This window comes from Manacus candei, unplaced genomic scaffold (genome assembly GCF_025592945.1).
Source record: "Manacus candei isolate 608988 ecotype Guabito, Panama unplaced genomic scaffold, ASM2559294v1 h1tg000011l, whole genome shotgun sequence".
NCBI classification, from domain to species: domain Eukaryota; kingdom Metazoa; phylum Chordata; class Aves; order Passeriformes; family Pipridae; genus Manacus; species Manacus candei.
In genome coordinates this window covers 31,962,545-31,979,129 of record NW_026138059.1, presented here as the reverse complement: position 1 = coordinate 31,979,129, position 16,585 = coordinate 31,962,545, and the positions used below count along the sequence as shown (strand labels likewise).

The 16,585-nt window shown below is 33.2% G+C and overlaps 1 protein-coding gene across 3 annotated transcripts in view; it reads left to right on the top strand.

Moving 5' to 3' along the window:
* Positions 1-16,585, top strand: part of ASCC3 (activating signal cointegrator 1 complex subunit 3) — a 264,382-nt gene that overhangs the window by 130,539 nt on the left and 117,258 nt on the right. For all 3 annotated transcript variants that reach the window (XM_051778158.1, XM_051778157.1, XM_051778159.1), the window contains exon 14: positions 3,731-3,865. In XM_051778158.1, the coding sequence (XP_051634118.1) occupies positions 3,731-3,865 (135 nt within the window). The remainder of the gene's footprint in view (positions 1-3,730; positions 3,866-16,585) is intronic.

Here is a 16,585-nt window from a genome sequence, read left to right as displayed (position 1 = left end):
AACTCTATTATTTCATTTTTACCAAGAATTCAAAATGCAAATTTAATTTATTTATGCTCTTATTTCTTAGGACATTTTGGTCTTTTCTAGGACTCCTCATATCTATGCTTTTAATATCTGTATTCCTTGAACTCATATGTATCTTATATAGCATCTCTAGTAGATGACTGCAGGTATGTCCAACTGTACAATTACATTATTAAATCTTCCATAGTGCTACATACTACTTTTTGTCATTTTTTAGATTTAACCCTCAAGTTTGTCATAATTTCAAATAAAATAAAGGGCCAGACTTTGAAAAAGGGTTCAGATTCTTTTCTACTGAGACAAACTGGTTATTGAGTGATATGTTTTAAAGTATGTTAATTGAAAGGAGAGTATTGCTAAAGTAATGCTATGGAGTCATTTTAGCCACTCAGTGGCCAAGATTCAGTTATAGAATATACATACATTTATTTGTTTGTATAATATTCTATAACAAAGTGTCAGCTATTAGATTTTATTTCCCTATAGAAGTTCTTATTGAGTTTCTGATACTTCTCTATGACTAGTAAAAACAAAATATGAATGCTACTGCTTCATCAACTAGTGTACTACTTTTAGCTCAGTATCATCCCCAGAAAGATACTGGATCATGTTTGCTTTCAAGGTAGAATTAAGAGCAGAGAAAAAACCTGAAAAATAACAACAAATTTTCTTCTAAGTCTTCAAAATAATATATCCTTACCTTTTTGTTGTTGCTTGTCATCATCTTAACAGGACCAGGACATCATGGCGACAGCTGAATTCAGAGTAGCAGTTCCTAATGACTCTGCCTGATTATGACTGGAACTAAGAGGGATTTTCCTCTCACTTAGAGTTTCAGGAATGGATTTTCTCTGCAAGCATTGCAGTTACTGTTCATTCATATAATAATTGAAAAAAAGATTTTTCAATCAAGGGCCTATTTTCTACTATCAACTTTTCTGTGACTAGTAGTCTGTGCTCTACTTTGTGTAACTTATTCTCATTTCCCTGACAGCTTTATTTACGTTTTTTTTCATGTAGCTTGTTAGGTTTGAACTTGCCTTCTAATATGATCCTTTCTGTGTATCTTATTTAAGCAAACTATAAATAATTATACCCTGGTTAAATATAAGTCTATTGGACATGCATACGTAGTTGTGTGCAGATTTTCTTGCCATTTTATTTGTCTGATTCTATTAGTTCCTTTCAAACTTTGAAAGAATTCCTGCTTGCGGCTGATATTTTAGCTTTGTCCTTCCAGCCATATAACTCCCACCCACTCCAAAAAATTCAATCAGACACACTTTATTTGGTCTTTGATTGAGAATTTTAAAAAAGTCAGGAGACCAGTAAGATATTTAGTAATTTTATGTCAAAGCATGCAGAAATATTTTAGTCTAATATGTTTGAACTTAACTAATATTAATGCTGTGTAAACACCATTCTCATAGTTGCCATTTTAGATTGAAGTTACATGTAAGGATTTCCAATTAAATTGAATCTAAAAGACTAAAATACACTGTAAAGTGAATCATCAAACCTATCTTGTGGTTAAATCATAAAACTCCTTGCTCTATATGTGACTCTCTTTTTTTTTTCCCAAGTAATCGACATGCCAAATGTTTTTACACTTCCTTACTCAGGAGCTTCAAAATTACCTGGATAAGAAGGATCATTCCTATTTCACCTTAATGCCTGATACTGTATTTCCTTGGTTTCTCAACTTTCAGAATTTAGCTATTTTCTGAAGATTAGATTTTAATCTATTTGGCGAAGAATCAAATGCTAATATAAATGCATTTAAAAAGGAAACAAATTAGTGGACCATAAAATCAAATTGATTTTAAAAGTGATTTTTTTCCATAAAACCTGTTGATACAGAGTTTATAATAAATGCGAATTCACTGAAGAAGATGTGGTGGATCTATTAATAATAAAAAATTGTTGTATGGAGTAGTTATGTATTTTTATTCAGACTTTCTATAGAAAAAAACTACAAAAAATGTAAATAGACAAGTAATCCTTAAATAATTAATGGAGAAGGGGCACACACTACTTTTTTTATGTTGTGATTCTCTTTTTAAAAAATATTTTGCCAATATGTTGTTTTTAAGTAAGAGAAAATTGCTCTGTTGCTAACTGTGACTTGTATCTGAGAACATTTGTACCAATATGAAAGCTAATAATTGTATGAGCCACAGTGTTATTACATCAATGCTGGAAAGTTATCAAATAAGTTAAAACAGGTAAGGAGTAATTGCTCCTTGCAACAAATAGTTATGTCCACATTGTTTCTCTTTTTATGTCTTTTCTGTATTGGTACCTGAAATAATTTGCTTAGGTTTAATTATGAATTTATAGATTATATAAATTCCCAACAGTTATGTCTTCTTTTATATAAAATTATATGTATATTATAAATTTATAATTAAATTAGGAATTTACAAATTAAGAACAAAGGTTACAACTAGTTTATATCCTAAATACTGTTACTTTCTTAACAGTGTTTAATTTAAAATAATTCAGTTATATACTGCAAGTATCTACAAGCGTGGTGGTGCCTAAATTAAACCCACAATTCTCAGAAATTTGACATATCTTAAAATTCAACTGAAACTATCTTAAAACAGAACTGTAACTCCATGATTACATTTTTAATGAAAATTACATCAACTTGCAAAATGATATTTGCTGTTTACTCAAGAGCCAGGTACTCAAACTTTTCATTTGTGAGTTTTAAGACCACAGAAATTGTCGTACTTTATCAAACTGAAGAGCTGACTGGCCAATTATGTGTGGTCAATTTAAGCAAACCTTGGACAATACAAAGTACATAGGGGGACAATATAGAGTGTTTTCCATGTTGTACCTTTCCCAGCAGTACGTGATTAACAGACATTCAGAACTGTTATTACACTGGAATTGAATGGTATTTAACCACTTTTCCCTATCTCTACCAATCAGGGTGAATACTGATGCTATGATTCATCTTAAATGTGCCTCGCAGTGAACTTTAATATCAGTTTATATTGCTTCATGTACATATGTAAAGGAATAAGAATTAACATCTCATTGCTGTGTCTTGGTTCAGATACCATATGTGATTACCACTCAACTCTTAGTTAATACATTCAGGGAAATGTCCAATGTTTCTAAGGTATCTTCTTACTGAGTGATAGTATGGTTTAATACCCATAATCATATCTGTTACATTAAAAATTGTATTCCCGTATGTGTTTTTCATTTGTTGGTGCTTCATTTCATTCTTCTCTTTGATTGTCCAGTGGATTGGGACTGCAATATCCTTCTGAAGCTCTTTATAATCAGTTTGTGTTTCAGCTGTCCTACCGTCAGGATCTTTATCACCTCACTGTTTGCTTTCCAGATCATTTAGAATGTGAAAAATAACAGAACTCTTTACTTCAATGTTAATCTCACTACTTTGTGAAGATGAACTATTTATTGCCAACAATTGATCCCTTTTTTTTTAAGACTAAAAAATTTTTAAAAAATACAGCCTTCTCAAAAGCTCTTTGAAAGAAAATATTAAATACAGGCAGGATGATCCTTTAATTTCCCTTAAGCGACATTAGGTTTCATCAGTGCATCATGTATTAACTAGGTTTTGTTATTAGCATAGGGAATATTTTGTAATTAAAGTGTTCTTCTTATTTGATTAGGACTTTTTTTATTTCTCATTGGCCCTCTTTCTCTCTATCTAAAGGTGATGGTGTTCGTTCATGCTAGAAATGCTACAGTACGAACTGCTATGGGTCTTCGAGAAAAAGCAAAAAACAATGGTCATATTTGTCACTTCTTGTCACCCCAAGGATCAGAATATGGTCAAGCTGAAAAACAGGTAAGTGAATAATTTGCACTGATAGTCTTTTCGGTCTTGGAACTGACGTTTTCACAAGACAATCCAAGATGGGAATAGATGAAGCATTTTTGAGCTTCTGGGCAGATATATTTTGCTTTGAAGAGTCATGTGAAATTGCTGCATTGAATAGGGGAACAGAAGGAGTAATGATGAAGGAAGAGGAAAGTCCTGTTACTTTCAGTTCATTAAGAAAAAACTGATAATTGGTTCTGTTTTATACAACTTGTACTACTTGACAGTAAGGTTCATGTAATTTGCAGTTCAGGAAGTCCCTAAACCACCAGTTTCAAGGAATATGCCAGTATTCCTGCTGAAAGAATATTTCCAGAAAATTCTTAATTCTGTATTGTATGTGGCGTTTACATTTGCTGATATTGAGGTCTGAAGATGAGAGTTAGCAGTGTCTTATTAACATCCCTTGAAAAATAATGTTCTCTCTCCCCATCTGATTTCTCCCTGAGAACATAGAGGGGATACTTATTCATTGTAAAAAGTTTAATGTACATATGACATACCTTCTGTCACTGGGAAATGTATTGATGAACTCTTAAATCTTTTGGATCCCTGTGAATTAAAATTTAGTGAGGGTTTTAGGTTCTTGTGTCTGTCTTTAGTTGTAATAAATGTTACCTTATTTTATACCTTTGAAGAGAATGTGGAAAGATGCATTCAGTCTTAGTAATTATGAATGGAGCATAGATGTTACAGATTTCTGAAATGTAGAGATATCTGAAATGCAAAATCAGAAAACTTTGTTCTTTTTGTCAAGATGTTTCTGAGAGCTGTAATAAATATTTTAAAACTATGCTCTTATAAGTTATGTCCTTACATTTCATAAAATAGCATATTAAAAAGCCTCTTTTTTTCTAGTGGAGGCTAGTACCTGCTGCATTATAAAAATAACATCAAACCTAAACCTGGAGACCCCATGTTTCTACTATAACACTGATAATTAATGCTGAACTTTTTTTTCATTAGATTTCTTAGAAAAAAATCTGAAACTCTTTGTTTATTAAAAATATTAGTTTTTTAATGCTAATATAAGAAAAAAGCTACTGAAAATACCAGTACTTATTTAGATGGTCAAAATTATTGCTAAAGTTAAGAAAAATTATATGCTTAGTTCAACAGTACATATTATGTGAGGTATCTGTCAAAGAAATATTCATCCAACTCACTGTGTATTTCAGTGAAAACTGCTCCTGTATCTTTTGTTTTACTTTTCATTCTGGGATTAAATGAATTAGGAAACATATTCTTATGTTGATGGAAACCACAAAACTGTCACAGAGGAATGTTCTAAACCTATTAGGCATACCAGTTATTGCTTCCTGTGGTTAAATAGTCATTTAAGGTACTATTTATAGTTCAAATTAAGAGTGGTAGATAAGATGACCTATAGGTTGGCTGACTGCGTATCTGAAATAACTTTTTTCTAAGGGTATTTATGCATCACAATGGAATCCAGGGAATATGGAATAAAACAGAAAATTTCCCTACTCTTTTTTTCTGTCTCCTTCTAGCATCTGTTCTAAACTAAATTTTGTATTGTTTGAGGTTTGTAGTTCCAAATGTTGATCTGTGAGAAAGATTGTAGAAAAGTTGACTTTGCTTTAGAAGACACTTACAGAGTTTAATGACAGTTACTATTGAGTGTTGAGTGTCTGTTGGCAAGAATCAGGAGGGGGGCCAACAGGGCAGATATCCTGATGGGAACCCCCCAGCCAGGATGAAGCAGAGGAAATATTCTATAAGCAGCTGGGAGAAGTCTCACAATTGCTGGCCCTTGCTCTCATGGGCGACTTCAACTTACCAGATGTATACTGGAAATACAACACAGCAGAGAGGAAGCAGTCTAGGAGACTCCTGGAATGTGTGGAAGGTAACTTCCTGACACAGACTGGTTCGCAAACACCAAGTTGGGCAGTAATGTTGATCTGTTTGAGGGCAAGAAGGCCTTGCAGAGGGATCTGGACAAGCTGAATTGATGGGCTGAGGCTACTTGGATGAGGTTCAATAAGCCAAAGTACTGAGTCCTGCATTTGGGTCACAACAACCCCATGCAGCACTACAGGCTTGTGGAGGAGTGGCTGGAAAGCTGCCCAGAGGAAAAGGACCTGGGGGTGCTCGTCAACAGCCAAACATGAGCTGGCAGTATTCCCAGGTGGCCAAAAAGGCAAATTGCATCCTGGCTTGTATCAAAAATAGTACAGCCAGCAGGACCAGGGCAGTGATTGTCTCTCTGTACTCAGAACTCATGGCTGCACCTTGAATCCTGTTGCCCCTCACTCCAGGAAGAACGCTGAAGCACTGAATTGTATCCAGAGAAGGGCGACAAAGCTGGCGAAGGGTCTGGAGTACAGGTCTTATGAGGAGAGATTAAGGGAGCTGGGTTTGTTTAGCCTGGAGAAAAGTAGGCTCAGGGGAGACCTCATCACTCTCTAGACGTACCTGAAAGGAGGTTGTAGCCAGGTGGAGGTCAGTCTCTTCTCTTAAGTAACAAGTGACGGCATGAGAGGAAATGGCCTCAAGTTATGCCAGAGAAGGTTTAGAAAAATTAGGAAAAATTTCTTCTCTGAAATAATGCTCAGGCATTGGAACAGGCTGCCCATGGAAGTGGTGGAATCACCATCCCTGGAGGTATTTAAAAGGTGTGTAAATGTGACACTTGGGGGTCTGGTTTAGTGGAGAACACAGTGGTACTAGGTTAACAGTTGCACAGTTACAATAGCAAAAATGTTTTGCCCAAAAGTTTTAGGGACATGTATGCTATAAAATGTAATGGAATAAGCATGAGTTGTATTGTGAGGAACTGTTTCACATGGAATAATATAGCCAGAGACTGTATTTCTCATTATTCTACCTCAGAATCTTAGGAAGGTAAACTAATAAATACTAATTAAAATAATCAAAAGGTTCCCAACAAAATCCCACTAAATTAAGTGATTATTTTGATGCTTAATTAATTTCACTGGGAATTCCCTGAAATATTTAAAGACTGTCACTATAAGAAGTCATTGTATGAAATATGTTATTATTCTCCACTGGAAATGCTTGAATATTTTATTTCAATTTTTTGTATTATTTTTTTTTTAATGAAATATGTAAACATTACGACACGGACTCTTTAAATACAGAATAATATGAAGCACAGCATGTACCATGTTGGCTGGAGTTTTTTTCTTGGTATGTCAGTGTTTTCTGCAGTAAGTAATACCAGATTTGTGACACTAGTAAGGAAGGATTCTCTTCTGATTTCTTTCTTAAGCACATTTGAAATCAGAGTATTTTTAAATAAACTCGTTGACTATTCCTTAAAGTAGTTGTCTTATCAGGAGATCATACAGTACCTGCCAAAATAACACTTTCAATCAGATGACTGTTCCCAGTAACCCTTTTCCATAAGAAAGTAAACTGTTGGTTGCCAGAATTTGACCAGCTAAGGATATCTTCATTTTGGCTGACCTCTTTCCTGTCTGCTCTTCAGCTTGAGCAAGAGTCATAATAATGTAAAATGAATTTTAAAAGGTCTACTAGTCTACACTACATCAAAAAGAAAAACCAGACTGGAATAGCACTGCCTGAAGCATGTGCAATACACATCTACATTCAGGTAACATGAAAGTGTAGACGTTTTCCCATACACTGGTAATTCTCATGCTGGAGAGATTTACTGGCTAAGGTAAAAGCTTCACTACCACATAGGTGTGCAGACAGAGCTAGGCTTAAGTGACTGTCATCAGGAATTATAACTGTACAGTTTTCTAGCATTACAATTGTCAGAAAAATAACCATTCTTGTTGCAGCCAACTGTGGTTCTAAGCAGAACAAGTCAAGAGTTGTAGAAATACTACAGAGACATACTAATGAATTCAGAGTTTTTGTGGACATGAAGGAGCAGATGTTGTGAAATGTTTATAAAGTAATGTAGGGAATTGAGCAAGGCACACATTTCTGTTGGAGTTCCAGCAACAATTTCTAACATGTATATAGCCATGACATGTGTAATTTTTCATGTCTGAATTGGCCTACCTTGTGCTCTGGACCTACGATCTTACGCTAGGTTTCTTCACTGATTTAAATTTTTTCACTGAGAAAGTTCTTATTTATTTAAATAAATAGCAAATTGTTGTTAGGGGTAGATCAAGCTACTAAGTAAGTCTTTCAGTGGCAAACTTACGGTGGCCAAGAGAATATGCTGGGAGGAGCATCAGTACATGCTGTTCGTTAGGCATTTGCTGTTCAGAGAGACTATTGCTCTGGACAGTGAGTTTGACCTGGCACAGCAGTTCTTATGCCTTATAAATCAGATACATCTTATGCAATAAATTGAGTATAACATGACAAAACACGTGACTTGTAAGAGCTTTTTAGGGTTCTTTATAACATCCATTTCATCAAACACAACCTGGTTTCCTTGTTCCCTGATATCTCGGAGCTCAACCTGTATGTGAGCAAAATGGTGGTGTGGAACAAATCTGTCCTTGCAAGCATTTACCGTTCCTTCAGAGTGCTTCTGATTTCCAAACTGTACCTTTAATCAGCATGATCATATTTTAAATTTTTGATCACTGGTACAAATATGAAATATCCATGGGTCAAACTGGATCTCTGAAGAAACTCATTGACATTCTGTCATGTCAATGTTTCTATATACAATTAATTTTTGGATCATCATTGCATGATTTTAATCTCCTTAATAAATGAAATTCATTTTATATAGTACTAAATTCCCAATGTCTATCATATAAATGAAATTTGTCAGATGTCTAACTGGGTTATATCAATGCTGTGTGATGCAGAGTGATTAATTTAAACTTTATAATGATGATATCACGTTTGTCTGACAAGAGCTATCTTGTATAAAGGGATGTTTATTGGCGCCGTTCCCAAAATTATCAGACTACAGGCCATTCGGTCTTGCCATTTCATTTGACATGAAATTTAGCAATACCTGGCAGAGAATAATCTTGATAATGTAATACAATCCTTATTTTGCATTCTGTATGCAGTGTTCACTGTAATGGATGAATAACATGTTTAGAATCATGTAAAATCCAGTGTATGACTTACAAAAATAAGTAAGTCCCAAATCATGGATATTCTAGTCTAGACACAGTGAGTGGAAATGAAGGCTACTTCACAAGACAAACTAAAATAATAGAATAGTTAAAAGCATTGTATTCTTTAACAGCCTTAAAAATGTGAAAGCAATTTTACCAATCCTCTTAATTATCTGTCAAACATTTTTAAAGTATTAGGAATTAATTTTTAGAGAGCATTTATCAAATATTTAATGTGTAATCATTTGCCTGACATTTAATTATTTCAGAGCAATCCTCATTTTATTTTTGTTTTACTAATAACATATCTAATATTTGATATGTCATTAAAAAACCTGTAAAAATAAAATGAGGATATGTATTCAAATACATTAGACTATATTAAATGCCAAACATATTGAAGTTTCCTATTTGTTTTATAATTGCTCCTTTTTTTTACTTTTGAAAAATGTTTGCTAATTATCTCTCAGAGAATGGAATGAAGCTCCTTGTATTTCTTTCATGGGGTATTTTGTTCAGTAGTCCTGCTTAAAGGTCAGAGACAAAATTCATGATAAGATGTGGTCCTAACAATTGACGGATTAAAGAAAAATGCGTTTTGTGTAGAGTAATTCTACTGTTTTAATGAATCCTGACCTGTGGAATTCAGCATTGTTATTTAGATGGACACTTAGGTTTTGGGGAGGCCTGTTTACACAGAGATGTAATGTGAACAATGGCAAAATGTTGCCTTCAGATTTTTTTTAGCAGTATTCCTGCGTATTACAATTAAGTGTTAACTATTGTAAAATGAAATAAAAAGTTGACAGAAACAATAAACAATTTCTTTTTGCTTTTGTTTTTCCTGACCTGTAGAAAGGAAAAAGATATGAAGTTTGATGTATATTTCTATTATTATGATAGTTACTTTTTTGCATGTCACTCTAGAAACTGTATTTGCACAGCTTTACGTTTGTACTTCTGTTTTCAATTTGAAGCGCTATGTACTCCTCTGTATTGTTTACAGTCTACTGGAATTTTCTCCTGTTTTTATTATGAAGCAGAAAGTATAAAATGTGTGGTATAGATTTAATTCTCTTATCAACTGTATTTCTGAAAATCAGTCTCTGGTCCAAGGATTTCATTTTTGTTGACTTGTTTCTCAGGCTCTGATAGTTACAGCACTGGGGTAACAAGTAACAGTCTTCTGCTGTCCTGTGAAAAATAAAATGGACTTTTTTTCCCCCCTAATATGTGGGCTTGATTGTATATTCTCTTTTATCTATCATAAGCATCAACTTGATATGCAACAATGCTTAGTTTCATCCTGTTTATCACTGGAAAGCCACCTCATGAATATTTTTTCTACTTCCAGAAGCTGCAATGCTTTAGTTATGGGTCTCCTAGAAGCAAAATGGGTTAGCAAACCTTCTTCTGGAATGATCTCTGAGGTTGCAAATACAGCTGACAAGGGTGCTTATGTTTTTCTTCTAGGAACTACTAAAAGATGTTTTATGCTTTTGTACGCAGCTTTACAGCAATTCAGAGAGTTATTCAGGTTAAAACCAGTAATGGATTTCACTACTGTAAATTTAAGATTTAATACCTTTTCATACTAATCCTCCATGGAAATGCTCTGATAAACTCTGGGATAATGTGTTGCCTATAGCATCCCCTTTCATTGTTGACAAAATTTTCTATTAAATAGTAAATGTGCTTAGTAAGATCATTTGAAACTGTTGTCATATTTTTAATATGATTAAGCTTCTCTCCTTAAATGAGGTCTACCACAGTCTTCTACAAGGTAGTGCAGTATTTTAATTCAGTAAATTCAGACCTTAAGGTAAATAATTTTTTTAAATTCAAAGTTGTATTGTTTAAAAGAATCTAAGACTCTTTTTCTTACAACTAGTCAAAATACACTGAAACTTCTTTCTCTCTGGGATATGGAAAGAATATTAGGCTAATAGAGGTTCCTTTATGTTAGTCAGCTTACTGTTATGAGTAGTTCTAACAAGTTATTTGGTTGATTCTGCAGTCATAGAGGTTTACACAGTCAGTAGCAGCATATGTATATGATTGTAACATTTATTGGCATACATGTTGATATTACTGTAAAACTAACTGATTTAAATATAAATAAGTGAATGTATTAAAAGTACTTTTTGCTATTTTCCTTTGCATTCTTAACTATTCTTATATAAGCATTTGTAATCTCATTGTCTTTCTTGAAAATTGAACTTCATTCTGGACACTAAGACAGAAAAACCATGCAACATTCTTTTTTCCTTTGACTATGAAAATCTCTTACAGTTAGCTGCGAGAATATTTTTAAGATGTAACCCAGATCAAAAAGAAAAAGTTTGCCATGTGTTTTCCCAGTAGTTATTAATCAATAGCTTCCCTGGGTAAGAGGATTTCAGCTTGAAATTTCATTTATTGTATAAAGTATATGTGGATATCGAATAACTATATTGATAATGAAGAAACGAATTTTAAACTTCAAAAACATTTGGGAGGGAAAAGCAAAACCAAAACCAGTATGATTGTTTTCATATTCACAACTTTGGAGGACTGCACTCTTTCCACTTCAGCAGCACAGCCTACTACCTACTTTTGATTTTTGCCAGTGCTTGTTTTCGTGTCAAAAGTTCAGGTGTATATTAAAAATATGTGAGGCATCTTAAGAGGATAAAACTCCCTTTTCTCCATTTCATTCTGTATTTAACTGGTTCAAAGGCTTGCAATATCTGGTCAGTTGTGAGCACTCCAGCAAGAAGAAATTATAAGATAATGTTAAGGTCAGCCTAAGTGCTCTCTGCCCTAGCTCTTTTTCAGCCCTTCCTCAAAGAACTTGGTTGGCTCAGCCTGTTTTCAACTGCTTTCAATCCATAGGGATTGTCTCAGGAAAAAAAAAGAAAAAAAAAGAAAAAAAAAGCTTAATTTACTGCTAGCCCCTAGTCTTGCTTCCTTTTCCAGAATGTGCCAGTTTGTTCTTGGCTGCAATGTGTAATCTTGTGCAATATGTTCACAGTGAGACTGTAGACAATAATATTTTTCAGGCACCTTTCCTTTATAAGATGCACTAAACCATACTGACAAATGGTTCTGATCACATGCAATTTAAATAGCTTAGTATGGAAGCCATACACTGTTTAGAGAGATCTTATCTACTTAGGAATCCATTTGCCAGGAAATAGTGTAGCTACAGTAGTTATTAGTAGTGAAGAGTAATGATTGAAAAGTTAATAAGAATTTGTGGGGTTTCTGCGTTGTACATTGACAGTCGATTCTGCTTGTCGATCTTTGTATTTCATGATAATTACATTGTTCTCCAACAGGCTTGATACTGTTCAGTGATTGGCATTCTGTTAGAAACTGTATTTGATTTCTTTTGCAGTAACTAAAGAGAGTAAAATTTTGCAAGATCCAATACTTGGTTTTAGTTTTTTCTCTAGCATCACACTTGACTTAGAAGTCTCTTAAATGCTATTCTTTGGGGTTGTAAATAAAGGATGTAGTGTGTTGGTTTTCTTAAGCAGTTGGTGATTACTTTAAAGACTTAGGCCATCAGAGAGCACCCTTTGTAGTTGTCTTTACTGAAATAAAATTCAGAACAGAACCTGTAGTTCACAGTTATCCTGTAGAATAAATATATGTGCTTTCTTCTAGGATTGCTTGAAGTTTTTCCTTCAGAATAGCACTGTTAGTTGACCATGTTCCTTTTGCTCCCTGAGGATTCATGTAAAGTTATTTTTTATATACTGTAAAAAAAAAATAAATGTATAGGATATCTTTAGACTGTCAAATTTTTTAAAATTTAAGTTTTTGACCCATTGTAATTGAAAAATACATTTTCATAAACACCTGCAGTGATAGAAAACATTACTGCAATATTGGAAACTGTCTCACACTGTCTCTTTGAAAACATGATTAGAATAAGTGCAAGTAAATAAATTCACCAAGGTACATTTAGATGTTTGATTCAGTTTTTCATTTAGAAAACATAATTTTCTTAACAGATGGAGAAAAATATTAAATTTTGATTCATATTATTGATTTCATTTATTTTCAAAATAAGAAAGCTTATCAAATGCAGTTTAGTTTCATTATGGTTTGATGGAATTGTTTAGCTATCTATGTTCACTGTTTCAGTTGTCCTCCACTTTCCACTTCCAACTCCTCCAAATACCATCATTTAGGCAAATTTGCTTGGGCTTTTTAATTATTCCTTTAATTTATTTGCACAAGATTTAGAGTAGATCAGAACTGGGCAGAAGCAGTAGTGCACTGAAGCTTGCAATGACATCTAATAAAAACGATTTGTGAAATAATAAGTAAAATGAGCACACACTTTTAAGAATTTTAAATGAGTAATTAGAAGGGGGAGTGATTTAAATTTGGTCCACATTCCATGAATTCTGCATACTGAGAGCCGGAAGTGCTTTGGAGAAAACAAAACAAATTAAGCATACTTCCAGAAAGATGTGAAGATTTTTGCTAGAGAACTGCCAAATATTTATTTCTCTTTCCAGTTTAAATTGAATTATTTAAATAGTCGCTCCCTGGTTTTTAGCATATCCTCTATATGTTTTATGTTATCAACACTTCTCTGTAATTAGGAACTCAGAAAATATAGAAGCCTCAGTATCTGCAACATTAGTTATATCTTCTAGTTGGTTTGAATTCATCTAAAGGTCCTTTAAAATGAAATTTCAAAAGTCGACCAAAAATCAGAAGAATCCCTGCTTGTTGGAAACCATTGTAATGGAGAAAAGCATTGTTATTGCATAAAACCACAAACAGCTATGCTTTAGAATGTATAGATACCACTGCATATTACCTTTATCAAAATAAAATTATAATTTTGCCTAAATTTGCCAAATCTCTTTTGAACAACTCAGTTATTTCAGAAACCTCTTTTTATTGCATCAAAACCAACAGAAACTGATTATAGAACATTTAAAAAAAAAAATCTGAGAAACAGTATTCTTTTGATCCCACAACTGAGATTTTTTGAATGAACATCATATAAATGCATTTTTGTACATGTAACATATTAGTAATTTTTGGCTCCTTTGAGCAAAAAAACAGGACTAGAATTAGAAATTATGCATTATGCTAGTGGGAACTAGACTAACAGCGTCATGTTTTTGACAAGTCTACAGTATACACAAGCTGGGCATGAACTATTATGAAAACTGATAGGGAAAAAATGAAGATTACTTTGTATTGTGGAATGAAAATAAGGTATTATGGAACGAAAATAAAACTACTAAAAATATGGAAGGCAGATTTGGAAGTATATGGCTTCTTTAAAGCTGTTCAAGAGTGCAGATAGTAAGACAGTAGTATTGGGAGATTTTTGAATTTCAGTGCTCAACTATGAGTTCTTAGAAAAATTAACATTCACCATCTTCCTCCCACCAAACAGACCTTCATCTCCAGACAATATCAATACAAGTAGATAAAGAATTAATTTTAGCCAATAAAGCTTAAAAATGGAAAATTTCTAAAGTTCTAGAACTTGAGATTTTATTTATATGAAATTGCAAGAAAATTGTTAGGCTTTTGATAGAGCAAGGTCTTAAACTGATTCAGTTTTAGTATTCAGGTAAACACTGATAGTGGAGTAATTTTTTCCCTAGAATGTTTTCTTCCTATCAAATATTAACTTTACTGACTAGGTTAACCATCTTGAATAAGAAGCAAGTTTTGGTTTATGTTCTCCTATCTGTGGAACCAGCAGAATCTACTTTCTGCTGCTGTGCAACCAGCAGAACTGATTTCTTCTCCAAACAAGTCATATATAATATATGCCGTACATATTTTAAGAAATTCTAAAAAAAGAGGAATCCTATGGCCTAGTATTTACCATACTCCAAATGGAGAAGCACTTGTAATGCATTCTCTAGAACAGGATATTAAGAGAACGTTAAGAACTAGGGTGATATTTCTATAACATTTGGACACCAAATGTGTGGGATGAATTGGAATGAATTTCAAGGAGTGGTTTTTATTCAGCTTCAGACTTTTGTTAGGTAAAATAATTCCTAACCTGTAAGGAAGACTAGAAAAACAACAATGGACAGGCAGAACAGATCCTGTTTTGACATATCTGCGGATGATGTACATATGGCTGCAAACTTTTCCAAAAGATTTGCACAACACTTTCAGATTTTAAAGTTTTTCGGCTTAGAATTTATATTTCTTGGTATAGTTCACATTTAAAACAGTTCTAATTAGACAAGTAAAACTTTGCAACTTCATCCTCTCTTTGTAGAAGAATAATTTTTTCTTTTGATAATTAGAATAGTTAGGAGATGTTAGAAAAGATTTTAAAATATTTTATTTTTTTAAGTCAAACTACTGGAACTTAAATTGTGATTATTTTATAGAATACATATATATTAAAACTAGTGTGTGATTATAGGCATTATAGTATCTTTGTATTTATATCAACAATTAGTTAATCACCTTTGGTCTATTTTAATTTTAATAAAATATATATGTTGTCTCTTTAATAACAAATAATGTCAGCAAATAGTAGAGTTGTCGTGTTTCTGACAGTGTTCGTGTAGCCAGGGTATCCCATGCTGCTAACCTGCCCAGTACCTCATGAGTAAGCTTTTCACATTTATGTTTTGTGTCCCTTGCAATAGAAATCAAAATGTTAATATCTTCTGTAGCCCTCCTTCAGATCTCTGATCTGCCCAGCCATTTAAAAATGTCTGATGAAACATATTTGAAGCATTACTGAAAATAGTCATTGCATAAGTTTTGCTTTATTGTGATGGTTTACCACCTTTGGAAGAAAAGTGCATATGTTATTTCAGCTTCTCCAGTGAATATTTTCAGTGACGTAAGGCAGAAATTGAGCAAATATGAGTTACTGAAACAGATGTCAACATAGGCCAGCAAATTCCTTAAATATGAGAAGATTTTGATGAAGCTTAGCAAAAGTTCTAAAATAAAAAGCAAATTGTCCATGTTTCCCAATAGATACAACAGGACTAAGACCAAAATGAAGTTTGCATAGCTAAAAATAAGTCAAAAAAATTTTATCAAGATAACTTTTTCCTAACAATCAATGAATATCTTCAGATAAGAAGAATAAATAGGGCTAACATAGTAGTTGCTACCTAGGGCAAAATGTTATGTGTACAGTTGCTGATTGCCTGAACTCAACAAGACCTGAAATAGTCTATCCTGCACACCAGCAAAACACTTTTGAGCAGAAGAGTTTGCAGCATCTTCGTTCTTTGAGGGGCAATGTTTACTGGTTGCTGCTCCCTTTTCACTGGCAAATTCAACCTCCACTTTGGAAATCTTATGCCTCAACCTTGAAGGAGTCAGAGTTTCTGATACATTTTTCTTTTGAATTATATTAGGTTTTTTTCCAAATAAGAAAATGTAAGAACTTCTATAAAAACATTTTCTCTATTCTAATTTAAAAATATATTATCTATTTGAATAGTGACCTTGAACAGCGTTTTTTAAGAAACCATGTTGATTTTTGCTAACAACTATGAGTACTTCTCATTTTCTATGGGGGATGCTCTGTGATTTCTGAGTACTAACACTAGGAGATGAAATTTGAATTTGCCATGTTCAAAACTGTCATTATTTCTGTGTTTAAGGTTATAACCTCTAGTTT